The sequence below is a fragment of the Osmerus eperlanus genome, chromosome 5 (assembly GCF_963692335.1).
Source record: "Osmerus eperlanus chromosome 5, fOsmEpe2.1, whole genome shotgun sequence".
Classification (NCBI taxonomy): Eukaryota; Metazoa; Chordata; class Actinopteri; order Osmeriformes; family Osmeridae; genus Osmerus; species Osmerus eperlanus.
Genome location: NC_085022.1, coordinates 15,297,924 through 15,321,745, shown reverse-complemented (window position 1 = coordinate 15,321,745; position 23,822 = coordinate 15,297,924). Strand labels below are relative to the sequence as shown.

At 43.5% G+C, this 23,822-nt stretch overlaps 1 protein-coding gene across 10 annotated transcripts in view; it reads right to left on the bottom strand.

Moving 5' to 3' along the window:
- The window catches only part of cadps2 (Ca++-dependent secretion activator 2), a 98,440-nt gene that overhangs the window by 56,719 nt on the left and 17,899 nt on the right, over positions 1–23,822 (bottom strand). For all 10 annotated transcript variants that reach the window (XM_062461909.1, XM_062461908.1, XM_062461911.1 and 7 more), the window contains exons 2-4: positions 21,333–21,446; positions 7,783–8,115; positions 2,075–2,155 (exon numbers count right to left, since the gene is read on the bottom strand). In XM_062461909.1, the coding sequence (XP_062317893.1) occupies positions 2,075–2,155; positions 7,783–8,115; positions 21,333–21,446 (528 nt within the window). The remainder of the gene's footprint in view (positions 1–2,074; positions 2,156–7,782; positions 8,116–21,332; positions 21,447–23,822) is intronic.

Here is a 23,822-nt window from a genome sequence, read left to right as displayed (position 1 = left end):
CCCGAGACAAGTAGGGTGAAGTGCCTTGCCCTTGGGCAAGGCACTTCAATTACCCCTAAAGTATTATTAGCGATATATAGCGAGTATTATAGCGAGTATTATTAATAGTGGGGTCGAAACTGACATCAGTAGATTCTGCAACATAACCATGAGCACATTTACCTGTATCACACTTAGTGAACTTTCCAAAATTGTCAGCGAATCTAACTCCACAACCTCAGATATTGATCCTATACCCACAACATTCTTTAAGCGAGTGTTTGATAGTGTCTCAGGTCCGGTGCTAGAGATTATAAACACATCCCTTAGAACTGGCGTCTTCCCAGATGCCTTCAAAACAGCTGTTGTAAAGCCCCTATTAAAGAAACCCAAATTGGATAACGGTCTACTTGCAAATTACAGACCAATATCAAACCTTCCATTTATTAGTAAAGTACTGGAAAAGATAGTTTTAGTCCAAATAAATTCTTTTCTTGAAGAAAATAACATCCTGGAAGTCTCGCAGTCAGGTTTCAGGAAATATCACAGTACTGAAACTGCTCTCACCAAAATAATTAGCGACCTCAGACTAAACTCTGATGCAAATAAAGTCTCTATCCTTATCCTGTTAGATCTCAGTGCAGCATTTGATACAATTGATCACGACATCCTAATCAATAGACTGGAAAAGCTTATTGGGTTCACGGATAGTGTATTGAACTGGCTGAAATCATATATCACAGGAAGGAAGTTTTATGTTAGTTTAGGTGACCATAGGTCCAAGAAACATGAGAACTGCTACGGGGTTGCTCAAGGAAGCTGCTTAGGTCCATTACTTTTTTCTCTTTATATGTTACCACTCGGCGACATAATCAGAGAACATAACATAGATTTCCTTAGCTATGCGGATGACACACAACTATATATATCCACTGAACCCAACGATGCAACGGCCATCAATTCCATTACCAACTGCCTGTTGGCAATAAACAAATGGATGAATGATAACTTTCTTAAATTAAATGAAGACAAAACCGAAGTCCTACTATGTGGCCCCAAATCCAAAAGAGAGATGCTTATTAAGAATCTTGGAGGCTTAACCCCCTGTCTTAAACCAGAGGTGACGAGTCTCGGTGTAATCCTGGACTCAGATTTGAATTTCAACTCTCACATTAATAAAGTGACCAAAACAGCTTTCTTTCACCTGAGGAATATAGCAAAGGTACAACCATTCATAAACCAAAATGATGCAGAGAAGTTAATTCATGCTTTTATATCCAGCCGGCTGGACTACTGTAACGCACTTTTCACTGGTCTTCCCAAGAAAACCACTGAAAGACTACAGCTCATTCAAAATTCTGCAGCTAGATTATTAACCAAAACTAAAAGGAGAGAACACATTAGTCCTGTCCTAGCTACTTTACACTGGCTCCCTGTTACCTTCAGAATTGACTTTAAGGTCCTTTTCCTCACATACAAAGCTCTACACGGACAAGGACCTAGCTACATTGCTAACTCCTTTATAAACTACACACCAGCTAGAACACTGCGATCATCAAATGCAGGCCTATTAGAGGTCACCAGAAGCAGTCATAAGATTGGTGATTCGGCCTTTGTCAATTACGCCCCAAAACTATGGAACAAATTACCCATAAATATTAGGGAAGCAAACACTCTAGACATTAAAAGACAGCCTTAAACCTACCTTTTTACCGAAGCATTTAAGTAATTTTATCTCAAAAGGGTTTTCCTACTTTTTAAAGTTGTTTTCTCTCTTGAACAGAGATCTTATTGGGATTTTTATTTTTGTTTGAATTGTTTATCACTTGTATTATTGTTTTTATTGATTTTATGTAAAGCACCTTGAGCTACAATTCTTGTATGAAATGTGCTATATAAAAAAAGACTTACTTACTTACTTACTTACTAAAGGGGGCAACGTCATTTTGCACGGCCAAGAATTGAACCGGCAACCTTCTGATTAATAGCCCGATTCCCTAACCACTCAGCCATCTGACTCCCTATATTTGAAATGTGATGTGTAGATTTATGATCAGGAAGCTGTGAAGGTAAAGGGTGAGTGAGCAGCCGTTACCCGGGCAACCTTCTCGGCCAGCTGCAGCCTCCCGTCCAGCTCCCTGCGGATCTGCGCCGCCTGCTCGTCCACGTTGTCCAGCTGCAACGACAAACAGGAAGGAGAGCGCTCATCAGTCCCGCCCCAGAGGGCCTTGGAGAGAGAGTGCGGAGTGGAGAGTCCCGGACCAACATTTTAAAAGAAGAGGACGCGCACAGCTCCAATCATGCAATCAGAGTCTACTGATGAGAATGGGCTGCATAATTCAACCAATCAAGAGAGAACTACAGAAACATACAGATATAGGAGGCCGTCTGCCGACCTATGGAAAGCCAAAAAGAGCCTTTAATCTTTGTTCAAGACCAGCTGGTAGAAATGAAGCAGCCAATCAAGACCGAATACAATGAATGCACAATGAGAAAGAGCCCTGTAGAATTGGCCTTCAACCCAAAGACAATCTGCTGGCAAAACATTTTAATGCAAATTGCATTTGCTCTATATTTTAGCAAATAGTAAAAAATACTAGTGATTATTTTGGTGATTAGTTTCCTATGTGTCTGTGATGAGGCCGTGGCTATTCTGTAATGAGAAGTGAAAGATTTTTCAGAAGTGAAAAATCCTAAATAAAATATCTATTGGCATTGCATGACATAGGTGAAATAATGTTAACTACTTACAGTAGGCTAATAATCCTTTCTAAATTTAAAGTTTTTGAAAACAACATCTTGATGTGCAAATTTTGCAATCATTAGCAAATATCTAAATAAGTATCAATTTTTTAGGGGTAATTCGGATTTATTCAGCAGTCATAAGACAGATAATTCATCGTACTGAACATTTCGGACTAATTGGTTAATTTACCATAACATTTTGGAAACAGGAGCTAAACAACAACTGGGCTAGTGTATCAACACAACATAAATAATGATTCATTAGGAAATGCTAAATGTGTGGTTTTGTTTGCCACTAGTGACATGCAATTTGGGATTGGAAAATAATTCTCTGTTGTATGAGATGATGAACTGACACCGGCTGAATAATGTGTTTACATGGATGTTTATCCTAGCCCTGTAAACCCTGTACCACAAACACACACACAGAGACATGAATGAGTGCACACAGCCACACAAACACAAAGCCATAAAATCACTCAAATAGTTCCTCATTAATTATACAAGAATAGCGTCCATAATCTATGACCACTGTCAGAAACCCTTATCTTGAAATACACCAACATAAAAGATAGAAAATACAGTTTTATAGAACTGATTGCATTATTTAACAGTGCACATAAGCCTCTAGCGGCAGCGATGTGGAGTGTATATTTTTGACAAAATGAATGCATCATACGAGATGTGTGTGTTTGTGTCTGTGCGGTGTGGGCGTGCGGGGCTACTCCATAGTTCTGTCTTATAAATGTACAATTGTTTACATGATTAATATGTAAAAAAAAACTAATCTTTGCCGCAATGATTCAATGCTGTCATAAGACAAAGATTGTTGTGTCCATATGGAAAATTGAATAAATGATGCCCATTGGTAATGGAGGAAAAACAAAAATAAAGATGAGCAAAAGTGAATTACAACCGTAATACAACCACGCCCATAGAGCTGTAAAGGATTAAATAACAGCTCACTGCATAGCTCTAAGCTTTGCTCAACGCCAGTTTTAGAGTTCATGACCAGCAAGTTGATGACTAACAGACGCCATATATAATACAGAATTGAGTTTAAGACTGAGGTGAGACAACAGTAAAATGGTTTCTTAATGGGCTTGTCTTCCAATGAAATACAGAAAGTGTAACATCGTATTGTGGGTCTGTTTTGTTGAGAGGGAACAGAACTCTGTTGCTCACTAAATCAGCTTTATATTATCATACAGTACAACACACTTCTTCATCTTATTTATCATCAGTGCGATCGGTTGCTAGTTTGCTGTATGCGATTGCTTTCACTTTTAAATGAACTTTTTATGCTACAGAGCTCAACAACATAAGACTAGCAGCATTGACAACCATCAGCACAGAGAAGGGAGCTTTGGGTCTGATGGTGTTTGGTGTTTAATTGGTGTTTTGACAGTTGTAAGTAATCGTTGGTCAAGTTCCTGAACAGAAGTCGTTTCTATAGCAACAAAGCATTCCCACCGACAAAGCATTCTAACAACTTGGATGGAGTATAGACTTGATTAATCCCAAGAAACCATATACTGTTACTCGTACAAAATGTCTTTCATGCAGAACCATCTAAACGAGTATAAATATGGAATAAAAATGTGACAGGGCTAACTTTAGTATCTTATCTCTTTCTTCAGAGTCTTTCATTTTCTTATCTGCGTGAAGAGGGTTCCACTTGTCTCTTCGGTTTTTGGTCGTCTCCCATCAGAGCTCTCTCGTCACTGACGGTTGTCTTAAAACTTTGTTCCATCCAACTCTGAACAGAAACGCAGACATTTTCTGCACTGCAAGCAAACGAGTACATCATACTGTGTACACTTTCATTGCACGGCATCGTATACATCACAGAAGCATCGCTAAACAAGACTTGTTGTGGTCAATATGTGATAACGATAGTGTAAACAGAGAAAGATATACCGCAGGGACTGTAGGAACTGCTTTTCACAGGCTATAGCTGAGCTATATCACATTATGTTCAATTGAAGGAGCCCTGATTCAAATGAATGGGTTTGTTACCAACCTCTGTGGATGCCTGATAACGACCATTGATTTGAATCAGGTGTGCTGGAGCAGAAAAACATCTAAAACATAGGGAACAGTGCACCCTGAGGACCAGGATTGAACACCCCTGGTTTAGACGCTCATAATTTGGACTTTGAAAGGTCCTTGAAAAGTTTCCTTTTCAAGTTTAGATAACACAAACTGTAAGTTATGGTAATATCTTCAGAGAGTTACTTGCAGCGTTTGTGGAGTGTGTGCAGTACAACACTCTCACACACAGGAACATCAACACAACAGTAGGCTATTTGCTGTGTCTCAGACACATCAAGCACAGACACATCCAATCCTTGGTAGGGTCTGCCAATTCCATCTCAGACAGTGCTTTCTGAACTCTGAACTGAAATCTCAAGGCGGATAAGTCTGTGTTACTTGGTTGAGGGGGGTGGGTGGGCGCTTTGATGAGGGTAAGGCGCTGGGAGATAACTCTGGGTTTGATTACTTTTGCTTGCCATGTCTGTCTGGGCACATTCCCCGTATCTGGGTGAGGGAGGGAGGTACTTAGATAGGGTGAGGTGAGGGATGAGGTACCAAAAGGTATACTCTGTATACTCTATATACTATATGTATAGAAAAACCACAGATATAAAGAAAGACTGAAAAAACACAGAAGGAAAACTGGACCAAAAAAAAAGTGTTTCAAAAGAAAGACATAAAAAATTGACACAGAGAGAAAAAGCTAGAGAGAGGAAGAGAGAGAATGAGAGAAAGGGAGGGATTTTGAGAGATCAATATAAAGGAGAGCCGACTGCTCAGGGCTGACTGAGGTGATGCATGGAATTGTTGGGGTTGCTGCTAATTTATTAGCCTCTCTTGTCGGCACACCTGTTCACCAGCCTCCGTTCACCTCTGACTTGCGGCGCTAACGAGAGACGACAGGGGCAGACGCGCCACTCGCGCACCAGGATGTGATCATTAGAGGAGAGGAGGGGGTCGAGTTGAGGAGGGGAGGGGGGAGTTCATGGGGGTGGGGTTGGAGAAAAGGGTTTGGGGTTGTGTGTGTGTGTGTGTGTGGGGGGGGGTTGTGTCTGTGTGTGGGGGGGGGCTGACAAGCTGTCTATGCATCATCAAACACACACAAACCATTCGTCTGCCATCATTCTGTCTGGGGGTCGACACCTTTAGAGAGCAGCTGCACTCCTCCACCTGCTCACCTCATCCCTCCTTTCTCTGCCCTTCTTCTACCCTTCCCACACCCTCTCTTATGCCACTTTCTCTTTCGACGTTATCATTTCTTACACTATATCTTGATCTTGTCCCTCACTTATCGGTTCAGCAATATACCCCCCCATTTTCAAATGTTTCATTTCAAAGGGTATTATCTTTCCCCTAGCTGGTCTCCATCTCTCTGCACATCCACTTTATACCCCTCCTCCTTGATTGATGGATGGAAGGATAGATGGACAGACGGATCCTGAATGTGTCAATTAATGAGTTGCTACTATTCTGATTTAAGTTGTCATTTATTTTTCCAAAAACTTGCAAATTGTATTAATCCCCAACATGCCAACCCAGATCACATTGCTGTCTGTAATAAATGTATTACCTCTCTCTCTCTCTCTCCATTAAAGAAAGGACCATAACGTTTCAGCATTGACCTTTTTGGAACCTTTCAACTCTGATGACACATTAAGATCTAAGTCCTGACCATGAAACCAGCACATCTTACAGTTGCTACGACGATGAACGTCTACACCTCAACATCACCTAACCAATTGATCACTGATCTGCTCTTGGCGGAGAATATGTGTCATCTGGCCAGACAATGAACACATAAATAAAGATAGTTGGTGAACAACCTCCACCAAGGCCAAAAATGTTGCTATGGAGACGAGCTTTGGCTGACACCCGCGTAAATTGGGTTGTCTCCTGCAATTAAACTATTCTTAATATTTGAGTAATCATTGACGTGACATTTGTTTCCAGGTTATGCAAATACCAATGAGGGAAAGAAAAGGCTGGAAATGAGAGATAATATTTGAGATTTGCAGTATACTTGATAGATGCATAATTTTCAGTAATGAAGAGTAGTGCAATGACACAAGTGTATGCCTCATAATTTGCATGAAAATAAACTCAAATTGCCATTTGATTATACAGTGGAGGGTAAGAAGAAACATCTCCATAAAACAGAGAGCCATTTGTTTGATTTAGGAGACGACCAAAGTACCGGGTCTGACATTTCTACACTATTGAGCAATATCACATGCATATGTGTTTGACACGCATATTTCAAAGCCGTTAAGAAGCTGACATTTCTAGATGTTGAAGATACTATGTCACCGGAACGCTAAAAATGGAACAGTTTAGTTCAAGACTGAAGAAATACTCATTACAAACATCTGAGATGATCAGAGTGTAAATGAGAAATGCAGGGCTTACACAAAAGGAAAGCAGGCAATCTTAAGAGAGGTAAATGACAGTGAGTTTTGGTCACGGCTGACTGGGTCAAGGTAAGGGAAAGAATGCTGATTAGACATTTCCCATTAGCACCTGACCTTTAAAATCACACCTTCAAAGAGGCCTGTGGTTGGCTTAGGGGCCACCTGAGCACAGATGATTTGAAAGAAAAGGGCAGAGGACTCAAAGAGAAACACGAAGCAGACAGGAAGCCACTCCAAACAGGACATTCTATCAAATTGTCACAACACAACGACAGTGTGTTGTGACAATTGGTAACCCGCCAGTGAGAATGAGGACCTGTTAAGCAGATCTGTGCCACTGTGTGGGTGTCTCTGTACGGATGTGCTAAGGAGAGTGCATATATTTTGTGTTTATTGTGTGTCATTTGTGTGTCAAGCTTTTGTGTGCGTTTGTTGCGCGTGTACACGCATGCATGCATTTGTTGCGGGGCGTGTGTGTGTGTGTGTTTGTCGTGTTTGCGAGTGCGTCTATATGTGTATGTGTTGCTCTGGTGTGTATGTGTGTGTACGAGTGCACGTGTGCATACTTGATACGGTGTGTCGTGTCGCCGTGCGTGTGCGAGACAGGGCTCACCTGGCAGGCGTTGTAGAGAAGCTGGTGCTCGAACTTCTTGATCCCCAGGATCTGCTGAAACATCTCAAACAGCTGCTCCTTGCTCAGGATCAACTCGGACACGGCGCTGAGGTGCATGCGCTGGGGCTGGCGCCGCAGGTCCTCGTCGCCCCGGGAGATGGCGTCGTATTTGGCGATCCAGGAGCTCAGCACCGTCTCCTTGCTCAGGCCGTCGATCTCGGGCAGGCTGCGCACCCGGCGCTCGATGTTCTTCTTGAAGACTTCGCGGAAGTCGCTGGCCGAGCCGCCGCCGCTCTGCACCATCCGGGAGACGCGCTCGCTCTTCAGGAAACCCTGAGGGGGAACCACGAGGTACAACAGGAAGCCGGTTTAGACCGGTGGTCTTCGATGCCGTTTCTCAGGGCCCGCTGTCCCTGCGTGTCTTGGAGGCGGGACAGGATCGTGCTCCATCACACCTGATTCAAATGAATGGTCGTTATCAGGCTTGATGACCGTTCATTTGAATCGGCTGTGTTGGAACGGGGAAACAGCTCAAATGTACGGGACATTGGGCTCTGAGGACACAGGATTGAAGACCACTGGTTTGAGAACAAGAACGTTTGAGCTTAAAGTAACACATCAGTAGAAGTCCCAGTATCCTCTGTGGAGTTCTAATGAAATTACTATTATTGTGCATTTCTATGCAATTATCTTTTGTCGCTCACTGTAGCCCAATAAAGGAATACACTGCCATAATAAAACAGTAAAGTATATAATAAAAGCCCAAAAACTTATAAAGAAAATATATAAAAAAAGAATAATATTATTCAAACGACTTGCAAGTAGATAATTTTTTTTCTCATAATTAGCATAGGTGTGACCCAGTGGTGCTAAATGCAGATTATATGTCTAGTTCAGTTCATCCAGGAGGGAAATTTTCTTTTGTGATCATTTAAAATGTGTTCCTTGTTCCGGAGGAACATGACCTGCTGACTCACTGGGAGTCTGTCTACCCACAAAAGTTACCTTGTGGGCGGGAAAATACTAAACAAATGGCTCCTTGGTTAGTCGTGCCTGTGGCTGGGTCATTGTCCATTTGGAGGAATTTTAATAAAAGCATCTATGCGATTGGCCAGCCACAAATCGGTCTCTGAGGGAGTAAGAGATTGTGTAGCCTACAGATGTAGTATGACTAGTCTGATAGCACACATAGGGCACTTGAAGGACTAGCAGGAAGCACGAATCTCCCAGAGACATTAACACCACCACTTGCGCACTGAAATAATGGAAGGTGCGCCTTCAGCTCACTGTATTTGTGCATGGTCTTTGGCGTGGGAGATCAGCCTAAGGAAATTCAACCTGGTTTCTTTCCATCAAGGGCCTTGGTTCCTGACAATACACAGACATTTATCAAAGTACTGCCCCTCCTTTCCCCCAGCCTTTGTTTGAAACCAGAAGCCTTCGGTTTTTGTTTATCATGTTAGTATATAATGAGTTTAACCGGACCTTCTGTTTGTTCTGCTTCTGAGACCCAATAATAGAGGGGCACATGTTTACAAGATCTTGAGTTTGTGCAAGAAGTTAGACTTAATATCATACTCACTAAAATACTAAAATTGCTAACTTTGTGGTGGCACATCTGCTTACAGCAGTGAGTTCAAGAATTAACCGGACCAGAGAGTTATTATGTTTGGTGACCTAAGATCATGAGGAAACTGGTAACACGGACAAACACTGTAAGCATCATATAATGGAATTAAGCTGCATAACTGTAGCCAAATATAATTTGGAAAATATAACTTAATGGTCCATTAACCCAACCGTATCGCTGTCCACACAATATAGATGATTATTTTAGACATCCCACTTCTCCGCTAGATGCTCACTGCCGTTTGGGCTGAAAGGGTCAGCAATCTCATTAGGCCTACTAGGTGAAAAAAAAACACAGCGCAAGAAAAGAGGCTGGAGCCGGCGGCTGACTCACCGAAGGACCGATAGACACACCAACACAAGCAACGGTATCGACTAATGCTTATCAGCGACTTTGATTCCGTTGCATAGGGACGGGCCTGGCGCCCCCGAGTAGAGTGAATCGGCGGAGTGTGAACGTCGCAACAGCTGGGGTGGAAGCACGGCGCCTCGTGGTGAGTAATGGTGCGGAACAAAAGCACTTCAAGTCGGCAAGTCTCAGGAAACGGGGGGGGGGGGGGGGGGAGTCGAAACCGACAAAATAAATGTGCTCGACTTTACAAAGATGAGTGAGCTCTCGACACTGCGGGGAATAACCCGAGAGGTTCCTCTGATCTGCTGTAAGGAGGCGAGATTTTTCGGCATGGAAATGAATGATTGAGGCCCAGGATAAACAAGATAAAGGGAGGTGACAGATGTAGGTGTCACAGGCATTGACTAGTGACACAGTGGGGGTGGTCTAGCTTTAACCGCAGTAGGGGAAAGGTTCTTTGAAACCGAAAGTTAAGGCGGGAGAGAAGCCAAAACGGTCCTCTTTGTGAATATAAATGGAGCAATTAAAACTGGCGGAAGTCATTTGTCAGGTGAAAAAGGCAATACCACACTGTTGTTACAGGAATCAGGAGTTGTTTTTATGGGGCAAACGCAGAAGCCTTCTGGTCAGGGAGTCAGGTGGCTGAGCGGTTAGGGAGTCGGGCTAGTAATCTGAAGGTTACCGGTTCGATTCCCGGATGTGCAAAATGACGTTGTGTCCTTGGGCAAGGCACTTCACCCTACTTGCCTCGGGGGGAATGTCCCTGTACTTACTTTAAGTCACTCTGGATAAGAGCGTCTGCTAAATGACTAAATGTAAATGTTCAACTCTCAATAATCAATTGGCTCAAGTTCCAGATCATTTATTGAGGCAGGTGGGATGTTTGGAATCACTTTGCGACAATTAGCTCTAAACGAGCCTGGCTAACTGCTTAGGGATTTGCAATGGGCCACTCCTGCAAGATTCTTTAATTATTATTTTTTTAAAGCTCACAATGGAGCTGTTCGTCTGAGGCGTCCACTATATCTATTTGTGGATAATGTTGAAGTGAACATGTAGCCAACTGTGCCATCTGACTACACATTATACCACATAGTCTACCTACTGCAACCATAGAAACATACTCTGTGACCCAAGGATGAGTCGAAAGAATACTGATGAGACATGGTCATCACAAGTAATTACTTCCATTACCTTGAACATCAAGTCTACTACAGATAGATAAAGGATGCACACTGCATGGAAATAACACACACTGTGACAACTGTAGAACAGACCTTGTTTAGGGTTAAAGTCAACTTGGGCTTATGGAGTTCTGGGTGTGTGAGACTGTGTGTGTGTTTGCATCTTTACGTCAATGAAGCACATCCCTGTCTTCTAATGAGCCCTGCCCTATAGAACACTCCTTCATCACAGCAGCAATCTGGTGACCCCTGGAACAGTAGGAGCAGGGCTGGGGAGGAGGGGAGCAGAAGGGAGATGGATCTGGGCCCATTCCAAAAGGTCAGCCCTGACATGGCCCCCCCTGCACAGATAGTCACCCCCCCCTCCCCCCTCACATACACACACACACACACACACACACTTCTAATCACCTCAACCCCCCAATCCCCACCCCACCGATCAATAAGACCTCGCCCTGGTTAATGGCTGGCCACTAGCCCCTCTGCTCATGAAGTCTCTTATTAGCTTTATTTTAGGAGAAGTGGGGGGAGGACATCTCACAGGGATCCATGACCAGGAGCCATCTTTGATTTCTCTCAACATTGGAAGAGCGGCACACCGTCTCTTTTGGAATGAGAGGTCATGTGGCTGCGGTGTAACAATGTCCCGACTTCCATCTCACTGTCGAAAATGTTTGATAACCTAGCGACCAAACCCTGGACATGTTTGGTGCTTCCAGAAAGTCACATTATAACCCTTCTTCGAAAATTGGAATGCGACACCCATACAGTATGGCATTTTCTCCCTTCTTTATGCCTGCATTTTGTCTGCTGCTACAAATGTCACCCATTATTACTAATGAATCAGCTCACCACAGAGGACGCTTCCCAAGGAAGCTTCCCCTGCTGTTCTACTTAATTGGGGGGTTTAAAATCCTGATTCAATTATTTACAATCAACGGTGCGCCCCGCTCTTACTCCACACTGAAGAGATTCATGCGATGGGAGCAGCTCTCACTCTTTGGTCTGATCATTGCTGCTAATGTCAGCCGGGAGTGATCAACTGAGAAAGATGCAAGTTGATCTAGAAATTATGTTTTGGCGAGGTCTGAATTTTCCCATCCCGTGTTTTAAAACAGACTATTCATGTTTACCATAACACAGTGGCGAGTCCTTGGAATATTAGGATTTTATGACTGCAGATTGTTGCACTAGGAGTTTTCTACAGTAATACGACATATACATAACGCTGTTAAAACAAAACTTATATTCGCTTCAGATGTGTTTCTTAACCCCTGGTCTGGTGTTGAACTGTGTATCATTTTTAAACGCAACATCTCAGAGATTGATTCGTTCCTCTTTGATATCCAGAGAATATATGATGCCACACTGTGTCTATGTTCTAATGTATACCTTCAATATAGATGCTCATGCATAAAACATCCCTGATATTGAAGCTTGCGCTCAAGTGATATTAAAACATTTCCATCTTGCTGCCCTTCTCTCTCCAGACCAATTGGATCCTCTGTCTTTACGATGTCAGTGGAAACTGAAATACAGTTAGAGGCCCAAGCAGACTCGCACCCACAGTTTCCACCCACCCACACACACACTCACTCTGTCTCCTTGTGTGTCACCTGCGTTAAACTGTTTTGCACATTTCATGTATGTTTTGTGTTGAGTTTTAGTATTTGTAACTTGTTTTTATATTATACATCTCCTATTTCCTCTTCTTGCCCAATGCATTGCTGCCATTTCCCCTTGGGGACCAATAAAGCACGTACTTCTACCCTACAACCAAGAGAAAGAGATAAAGACAAGAGGAGAGGAGGAGGGGGGTGTTATCGAATAGAAGCCCATATCAGAGAGGCCTGAGCTGAACAAGTTGTTTTACTTACAGCTCTCCCCGCTTTCAAAGCCGGAGCCTCGAGCTTTGCTGCTCAAGTGGGCAGACTAACATTAATCCCGCTGTTGACCTCTGGGCGATAAACCACCCCATAAAAGACAGAACAGAAGTGAGGACGCGAGAAAAATATGACAAGTGGAGCTGTGATTTGGGTCTGAGAGAGGCATTAAGTACGAATTGTACTTGCCAGTACTTGCTGGCTGAACAGTGAAAATCTACAAAAACAAAATTGTGAACAAGGAGTCGAAGAAAAATAAATAAATACATGATGGGATGACGGTGTTACTGATGCAATCCCATACTAATAATCTATAGCCAGCATGCCTTTAATTACTCGCAGTGAGACAGAAGCAATGAAATTGCTCCATGACGCAGGACTGGGGAGAGAGGAGGGGGAAGTGAGTCACGTTCGTCATCTCTCCATCTCGGAATGGGTCTGTAGGATGTTTGCTGCGTGTGGTTCCATGCGCCACAATACTGCCACTCCAGCGTTCTGGAACATTAATGACTCCAGTGTTTTTGCTGTCTGCTTCCCTCTGGGGCCCTGCCTAGACAGATACAGTAGATTCCTAGGAGAGGATTTCCTCTGGAACGCCCCAGGCCAGATTAACGGAAATCCATCGAAGCTCAGATCACACAGAGAGAGAGACAGAGACAGAGAGAGCACGTTCTGGAAAGGAGCATTTGTTGTACACTGGTTACTAAGCCAATATGCAAAATTAAATAAAAACATTTAATAGCGATCAATTGGATGTGGGTGTGTGCATTTGAAACCGTGCTCTCTTCTGTGTTTCCCAGAAGGCAGCCAAAGCTTCGATCTGCAGCTGGATTGATTTATACAGCAGTCATCCCTCTCCTCTCCCTCTCCAAGAAAAAATTCATAATGATTTACAGAAAAGATGTGTGCAACAAAGGAGATGTGTACTGTAGCACACACTGTAACCATGCTCACCTGACCTCACATTAATGGTTTAGAGGTCTTGGGAAAACATCAAGGACGGAGGGGATCAAATTAAATAAATAAATAGATGAAAAAGGTTAAGTGTGGAACGAGTGCTCCTCAGGAACACAATGAAACAGTCGTAGGCCGAGTCCAAACCTGCGGGACACTGACTCTAATGGTTCCCTAATTAACGTTGCTGCTCTGTGGAGACTGAAGGCATCGAGACCCATTGGGTCTGACGGAGACACAGGTCTTTGTGACGAGACAAGCCACCACCTTTTATCCAGTGAATTCTAAATAAAGAAATGTGAATGCCTGGAGGTGACTAACAATGTTCCTGTGGCGCAAATAGCTTCTGACGTTTCTGTTGTTTTCTTTTGAGCAGCACATTATGGTTTTTTTCCATCCCTAATCAAATGCAAAATATGTTTGTAAGCACTAGTTTGTTGGATTTTCTTTGACTACAGGTGGGAAGCTGATGACCTGGTGAGCTGGTGCAGTCAGAACAACTTGGAGCTCAATACTCTAAAGACAGTGGGAGATGGTTGTGGACTTCCCCACTCACCCCCATCACCCTGTGCGACTCCCCAGTCAACACTGTGGAGTCCTTCCGCTTCCTGGGCACTATCCTTTCCCAGGACCTCAAGTGGGAACTGAACATCAGCTCCTTCACCAAGAAAGCACAACAGAAGATGTACTTCCTGTGGCGGCTGAAGAAGTTCAACCTGCCAAAGACAATGATGGTGAACTTCTACAAAGCCAAATTAGTTTGATTTCTAACTTTTTTATATATTTAAGGACCACTTTTTAAAGATTTTTACGATTCTTATATGTTTACTGTATGCACCACAGTAAATTCCTTGTTGTGTAAAATACTTGCTGATAAAACTTTATTCTGATTCTGATTTAAAGTTATAGTGTGTTGACCGATTGTGCAGGAAGTTTGCACAATATCAGGGTCTATTCTGGAGACTTATGTGCTTCATTCTATCTCAGTATTTAGACAATTTTTGGTGAAACGCTGAAGTGAAAATAGCGATTGTCTTCAACAAAACTCGTCCAAAGCCTCTGGGCTTTTCCTGTACATCTCATGAGGTGTCACTGAGACCTTTGACATGATTCAGCCCGGATAAATGTCAAAAGATGCACAGCAAGACGCCGTGAGTTCTCCAAAACGTCCTCAATAGGGTGCATGGCGGTGACAAAAGATTGAAAATGTCAACTCTGTCATCTTCACATAATGGTGTCATTATCTGACAGGGTGACTTGACATATTCCTGCCCAATAATTGAGAAGAGAGGCTCGAGTCATTGTCCTCTGCCACTCTGACGACAGTCGGGTTGCAAGGTTCTTCCTTCCAGCTATAGGCACAGAAATACACGTAGGCACACACAATATATACACACACACAGTATATAACACACACACACACACACACACACACACACACACACAATATACACAAACCTGTAGAAATAATCTACAATACACAGTTTTAAACAAACTGCAAAAACACACATTCTGAGTTTGAACAGTACTCTCTGTGCTGCACACTCCCCCTCAATAAGAGTAAATCCACTTTCATGGCATGTTAGAAGCCTTCGCTCTGAAACCCATATCACAGCAACCAGCTGCTGAGGAGCTGCAGTACAGCAACATCTCTTCAACTCAGGGACACAGAAAGGCAGGCAGAGAACGAAAGGGAGAGCCCGAGGAAGGAAGAGAGAAAGAGAAAGAAGAGAGAGAGGGAGGAGGCCTAAGGAAGTACAAGAGAAAGGGAGAGCGAAAGGTTCTGAGGAAGTAATAGATAGACAGGATGAGAGAGAGAGGAGAGGGAGAGAGAGGAAGGCGAGAGAGAGGAGAGGGAGAGAGAGGAAGAGGAGAGAGAGGAGAGAGCCTGAGGACACCCTCAGCAGGGTTCATAATATTTGAGCAGAATTGCACTGGTCATAACATGGGTGATGTTATTTGCAAGTTTTAAGCAGGGGCTTGTAGTTTGGTTCACCCAAACAAAAGGTGCTTTTGCCTGAGTGACTGAATGGTTCATTTAAAATAATGTTATTTTCATCTTTCCAAATCGCCATTCCTAATTCATCAAGCTGTATTTGCGGCAGCTGCATGAAGCTGTTCTAATGGCACACGCGCGTTTCCTGCTTGGAGCGGGCGGTGTATGAGGAGATGTGACCAGCTGAAGAGGCCTTGGAGACGCTGTAGGGACCTCCACGCAGCTTTGAGTCATTTTGGTCTTCTAATCTACACGTTCTCCTCAGGACCCTCTTCTATTGTTTCACCAGGCATTTACACATCTTTAAGTGTTGAAGGTAATATGTCTGTTACCCGTCAAGAACAAGCTAGCCAACGTAGAGAAGTGGCAGGAAACAGCACAGTAAGCAGGACAAAGAGTTTCTCTCACTGTTAAAAGTGTGACATTACTTCTATGAGCAAATTGGGTCTGAATAGGAACAGTGACATGCAGCAATAACTAACTACGCTTACATTTAGTCATTTAGCAGACGCTCTTATCCAGAGCGACTTACAGTGAGTACAGGGACATGCCCCCCGAAAGTAGGGTGAAGTGCCTTGCCCAAGGACACAATGTCATTTTGCAAGGCCAGGAATCGAACCGGCAACCTTCTGATTAATAGCCCGATTCCATAACCACTCAGCCATCTGACCCTTAAGGGGAGGTTAAGTAAGGGTGGGTCTGTGACAAGTTAATCCCACTTCAAATATGCTGGCTAAAGCCCTGGTTCTCTGTGTTAAAAGGAAAATACACACTAATCCTCAAGTGTCTTACAAACATACTGGCTAAAGCCCTGGTGCTCTGTGTTAAAAGGAAAAGACACATTTATCCTCAAGTGTCTTACAAACAGTTTGCTAGGTTGTGAGACAACCTGGCCCACGCAAACTGTGCCATCTTTTTAAGTCTCAGCACACCACACACATGCACACACACACACAGACACACTTCATCAAATGGATTTCCCCATTATACAATCAGCTAAATCAGAATGATCAATTCTGATCATCTCCATCACTTTCCAGTGACTCCCTAAATGGCTAGGCCTTCACTGTCCTATGACCAGTAGAAAATCCTGTCCATTATCACCCACTCTTCTCCAATAAGCACAGAAGATGAGAAGTAGAAGACTACAGCTGAAGAACATGCACACCCAAGTCATTAATTGTGATTTTACAGCACACAGGAGTACTACGACATATCACTGTAACACTGACTGCCACAAATGTATAGCAATGTACAGGACAGTATATGGGCAAATGCTACACAGAAGGATATTGTACGTTGGTTTCTGTCAGGGTAGGGGGGGGGGGGCAGGACACTGAGGAGAGGCTGCGTAGAGAGTGGATCATGCAGAGGCTGCTGGCTACACACCCAGGTACACACATTTTGTAAAGATCCAGTCACACACCCATCCAGATCCAGACACACAAACATCTTGACACACACACAAACATCTTGACACACACACACACACAGTGCCTTGTTCTCTGACGAAGAGAGCAGAGTAATATTAATCCCCAGCACACTCCAAGCAGTCAGAGTTAGGTGTTAATCAACAACACAAACCCCGGACGTGCCTGACCCTTCATCAGGTAGACAGTGAACCACTCAGAGATAAGGCCAGGGTAGAATCGCTTTGGCGGTGGCCATATTGTTCAAGAGGATGACATCTCTAGAATTTTGTGGCACAGACGGTGAGGCCGATGAAATGAAGTCAGTGGTAATAACAGGCAAGCCGTAACTGAGTAATTAATGAGAAGCGATATGTAATTTAATCACGATTCCTTCATACAGTGCTAGGAAGCAGTGCTACAAAAAGGAGAAGGAGAGAAACAGGACTGCGGCTAATTCATATGCGTGTGGTTCTCTAGCATTTGAAAGCAAACCGAAAGAGTGACCAAGTTGAAGTCTTCAAAAGCTGAAACAATGGACCAGTGAACATCTAGCTGATAGTATGATCAAGGATCACACAGTACACACTTTTTGAGGAACTCATGGAATTACAGTCACAGAGGGTCCAGGAACATTATTTCCACGTTCTGAAACACATTTGGGCTTCGAGACATGTTTGATGCTCCTGCAAAATCCTGTTATCGCTGCCTGTCTTTCAAGTCCCACCGCTAAACCCAAGTGCTAAATTATAGCCAGGATGCTAATTAGCCACATGGCAGACTGTGGCGCTGATGCAGACCAACTGAATAGCTTAACGACATAAATTACGAAACAGGTTTACACAGGTATTGTAACCGAAATGTACAAAGTCAATGACTGGGATGTGAACTTAACAGAACGCTACTACTGGGATTGGAGTGTTTGCTTCCGTGGTGAGCCGTCTTGTCTTATACAGTAGGCTACAAAATCTATTTCTGGGTTTGTTTCAAAGGTTATTTGCATGAAAGGTAAGCTGAGCCAAGAACGGGGGTTGGGCACATTCTGCACGGTTGTAAGGAATACTGTTGGACCATCACTGGAACGCCGTGATGTCACCCTACCACATCTCTCCTTTTCTCTCTACCCTCTCCCTCCCTCCACCTCTCTCTCCCCTCCATCCCTCCCATTTCGCTCAGCCCCTACCCATCATCTTTCTCGCCAATTACACACACACACCTTTCCCTCCTAAAATATGATTCCCTCACCTCACACTCAATTGTTCCTGTCATTGATTCATACCTAAACCCTACATTATTCCTACACCGCACACATGACTGTGAACTCTCATTAGCCACCGTAAAAGTCTGAAAGAGCTATTGAATAAGTCTGGTCCAAAAAGCAGGGAAAGTCTAACTGCTTCATATGGGAAGACAATTGTACATGTAGGATGGGCTGGAATCTATGTGTGTGTGGGCAGTGACACAAGCATGCGAGTCCGACAAAGTCTCTCTTGAACAACCTCTAAGACCTTGTGTCATCTATTGACTAGCTAACTCTATTGATCAGGCGCAATGACTTGGCTGACACCCACTATCTATGTTCTGTATGTTCAAGCATGTGCCGGGATTAAGCACAAGCTTAGCACACCGACGACCACACACAAACGCACACACGCACACACGCACACACAGAGCTCCTTCAACAAATATGATGCGAGTTAGAAAAGCCCAAGATACACTAAAGAATCCTAGTGTTACTTGGCGTATTTGCATATCCCCAAGCACCACAGGCAGACAAGCAGCCTAACATATTTGTTGGCCACAATTACACCTCATCCAGCTGCTCTCGTCTCCCACTAGGGTTGCCGTGACTGCCACTGATGCTTTCTAAAGACACTTTGGAGTATTGTACATCGAGAACCTGACGAGCTGTCTTCATACACTTTGGGGACGATGTCCGCTGAATAGTAATCTGATGGTCTTTGATCATCGCTACCCTGCCACTCTTCATGCACTGCACCATGCACAAGACTATGAGGCATTTGACTTCAATAGGATCCTCTCCTATCTATCTGCTGCAATTAAGAGGGCTGAGATGCTGGCCTCCTCTGATAACATCTTCATCTTATAGCGCATGATAGACACAGCCCGGCACTTCAGAGGAGGAGGGGGAGAGAGGCAGGGAGAGAGGAAGGGAGAGAGGCAGAGAGAGAGAGGGGGAGGAGGGGGGGATGGTGAGACAGCGAAACAAGGGAAAGGATCATGAGAGAGGGAAAGATGGAGGGATAACAAAAGGGGTAAAAAGAGAGAGCAATGCAGAAAGAGAGAGGGGGCATACAGACAGACAGACAGACAGACAGCAAGAGAGGAAAGAGAGAGAGAGACACAGAAAGAGTTCAAGAGAGACAGAGACAGACACAGAGACAGACAGAGAGAGAGAGAGAAGACGAGGACCTTAACCCTTGTGTTATCTTCGGGTCATTCTGGCCCATCAGTCATTGTGACCCACCGTCGTATTGCGACAACTTTACCGCATACAAAAACAAAGTGAAGCATTTTCTTTTAACCGTTGGGCTGTCTCAGACCCCCCACATTGCAAAGGTTAAAACAAAATTATTTGTATTTGTTTTTTGTATTGGGTAAAATTGGGTAAACACAACGATGGTTCGTTATGAACCTTTGGGTCATGTGACCCGAAGGCAGAACAAGGGTTAAGAAGCGAGAGCCGAGTTAACGAGTGAGAACAGATTCCTCGGAGAGCTCCACCATTACTAGGAATAGGCCTTCCACACGCCATTAGCCACTTGACGGTTAATTTCGGGTCTTTTTTGGACATGGACGCTCGCTGTAACTTTGATGACAAAACATGCCAAACAAGCATGTGGCCCACACAGATTGTGGAGGAGAGACAGACCGCAGAGGAGAAGACAGTAGAGTGGGTACATCACCAAGAGGTAACAGATAATATTGGGAAAGGGATGTTGACAGATATTGCACACACCTACCGCCCGTGGATTTCTGCTCAAGCATCGAAGCCCAAGCCATGTGGAACAGTAAAACACAATAAGGGATCAACTCACTCTTCCTCTGGTCTGCCATTCGCGTGCCTAGATAAACACTGTCCGTGTTTACTGAACAAAAAGATGTTTACTTAGGAATGCTTGGCTGGACCTGATGTTAGTTTCCTCCAGGATCACAATGACTCGTATTGAGAGACTTGTTGCTCTTGTTGGTTAGTTGTAACGGTTTCAAATTCTTGTACTTGCTGTGAAATATTTTACTGTTGATTGTCTTTTCTACAGGTACACTTGCGGGGAGTTTCATGTTTTTCAATTGTAACTTGTTTAACTGGATGCTCTTATGGTTCTTCCCTTTGGCACTTATTTGTTTTTCTACAATGTATGCTTCATGTTTTGGCTGCTCGCATTGTTTGGGGCTATCTCGTTATGATCAGTGACCTATGCTCTTTTGTAAAGCTCTCTCTTGGAAGTCGCTTTGGATAAAAGCGTCTGCTAAATGTATAAATGTTATGTAAATGTACTTTATTCTGCGTACCTTCTTTGCCAATTACAGTCCTTGCTAAACTCCAGCTGTTCAAGTCAGTGAGTAGGGATACCCAAGAGGAACGCTCGCAAAGCTAGCGTAGCAACACAGAACATCTGGGCGCACACCTCCACCGGAGTGAGAATCTGCTGCAACCCCACCCCACCCCCCCGCCCCCAGACTGGTTTTAGCACTTTGCCACGTGAACCGATAGCTATCGTACAGAGCATCCACAGAGAGCGCTATGAATCAATCACTTTACCTTGCCTCTGTCATCTGTTGTTAATTAGCAGGACGACGGTTCATGTGTTGATGGAAGCCAGGCAGCTGGAGGCAGGCTGCAGTATGGCCACGGTAGGGGATATTATAATGAGGGACAGTTGCATTACTGTCTATCCTGCTGAAAGCTGGTTGGTTTGGGGGTGGGGGGGGAAGTGTTCATAGGGGTTGATTCAGATTGTGGGATGATTCAGGTTTGTTGGTGGACAGGGAAGGTTGCAATGTTATTTTAAGGTTGGAGGGAGGATTGTTGTCTGTGGTGGGGTTCAGCTGTCTTTTTTTTTTTGGGGGGGGGGGGTTGAACGGGTACAGAAAGAATGAGGGTGAAAGACAGGGTCTTACCTCGTGGTAGCTTCGCACTGCGTTGCAGAAAGCCTCGTCCGCCACGATCTGAGTGTCGCCATTGAGGAAGGACTGGAAACGCTCCTTCACCGCCTGCAGCTGCTGCTTATTTAACTGTGGGGGGGGGGGGGGGGGAAGAGAAGGAGAGAAAGGGGTGAACGATGAGTGGGGAGAAAGGAGAAAATAGGGAGTAGAAAAAGAGAGAGCGCGAGAGAGAGAGAAAGCGCGAGAGAGAGAGCGAGAAAGAGAGAGAGAGAGAAGTAGTTGAGACAATGGAGAGGATAAAAGAGATTGTGATGCCAGGAGAGATATGGGGAAGTGATGGACGAGGTGAGGGAGAAGAGACGGGACGATCGTGTGAGAGAGAAACAAAAAAAGGGGTGAAATACAATTATGGAGAAGAGCGAAAGGGTATGAATGGCAGATTGAAAAGAAAGGGATGTGGAAGGATGTCAGAGGAGGAAAGACAGGATGGGAGAGAGAGGGATATACTGTGAGATTCAAATGAACCACAAACATCAAACCTGTAGACAGTCACACCTGTGATTACAGTGTAGGCAGATGATACTATTTTCATCACGATCACAACACTTCTCATTCGATTTAAACATGGATGAACAGCAGGTGCTGGCACAATTAAGGAATAGATTGGGCTTCACTGTACACAATAAATAGCTTCAATGTACGGTTTAAAAGACTTTAAAGTAAAAGGCAAGGTGAACAACAAAGTATTGAAAACGAACAGGCAAAAGTACTGTAAGAAGTTGGTGTCTTTTGGACAAGTTCAATTCTGTCTAGGTATGGGTGTCATATTAACATTTAAAATCACTTTTTAAGATATTTGAGATATGTTAAAGACAATTGAAAATTATATTACATATAACTATATTAAACTCACTGGTAATGTACAGACAATGTCATAGGCCAGCATGAGATGGTATGTAAAAACCCTATAAAGCTTTGTTGAACTAAAACCAAATGTGCATTACAGTGCTGAGGAAATTCAACTTGTGATAGTAAATGAATATACTGGAAGCATGTGGTTGTGCCAACCTGTCCTGTATTACAAAGGGATACAGTGAAAGGAACCCATTTTGGAAAAATGACTTCCATTAACTTTGGAGCATATTTTTTTTTGTCCCATCTAGACAGTCATCCTTGACTTTCCTCAGGGCTCATTACAGAACTGTCGTGAATACCCTGTGCTAAAATACTTCACAAAGGCCTTAAGTGCTTAAATGCAGCTGAATAGAATACAATAATTGGGTTCAGTCAGTCAGAATGTTGTTCAGGCAAAATGGGGTTGCCTGACAACCAATTTGCCAAGATTAAATGATGAAACATATACAGATACTTCAGAAACAGCACAGTGCTAAGTAAAGAGAAACATATTCGTCCAAAGAAATCACATTCTGAACAGAATCTTCAGAGCAGCATTTTCCTAAATGTCACCAAACCTTTTCATTACAGTCCATTGACTATTAAATTATTCGCATTTCTCGAGCTGGAGGTACCGCTGAAAACATAGTTCGCTGCTTCCCCCCTGCTAACAGTTTGAGTTTTCGAAAGACAGAAAGCCCAAAAGCCTTCTCATCTTGTTTGCATATGTATGAAGGTAGGAGTCCCTACTGGACAAATGAAAAATATTTTCTCTGCCATTGAATGAGCACTGCCAGGTACACTCTGCATACTTCTACTGCAGACTACTGACATAACACGGACATCACTTATCTTCAGGACCGAATTGTATGTGGAGTGCAGTGTGCAACAATGAACAAAGCAAGGCTCTCCTAATCTCAACACAGTCTCTCAATCGTTTGGCTACTCAACTGTCAATGTAGCGTAGACATCGCTTTTTCTATGCATCCACTGGACATCAGTCCTTAAGTCTTATCGTGTGACTTTTTCCATTTAAACGGTTTGTTCATTTTTTTTATTGGAATACCCTGTTAAAAGTGGAAATGTTTACAATAATAATAGCAAGCAATTGTGAGCAATTGTGAAACTTCAAAAAGCTGTTAAAAGCTATTGTGTCTATTACTGTGAAGCATGGCACAATGTGCTTGTGGTAGAATGTGGGGGAATTTTCATTCATTTCTAAAAAAAAATGTTTTACGTTTCGAAAACTCAGGCTGCTTAGGGGTTTAAAAGTTAAACTTTCTTACTTGATACATACTAGTATTATAGCATGGAACCTTTTTTTATCACATGTGCAAGAGTAGGTGTCCTGAATCACAATAAGGGCACAGGTAGACCACCTGTTTGTTTACCAGGATGTTGTAGGCCTCTACACAACATCCACAAGTGCCTCCGTTGCTACCCTTGAAGATGCCATTATCTGCATTCTAAACAGTCGTCTCATCGATCAAGAGCATTGATTGGCTAAGGCCATCAGCCATGTAGGCTCATTGGTATTCACTCACTGGTTCTCATGACAATGTATCAGGACCCAAACATTGGACCCAAACATCAGAGATGCATAAATAGAGC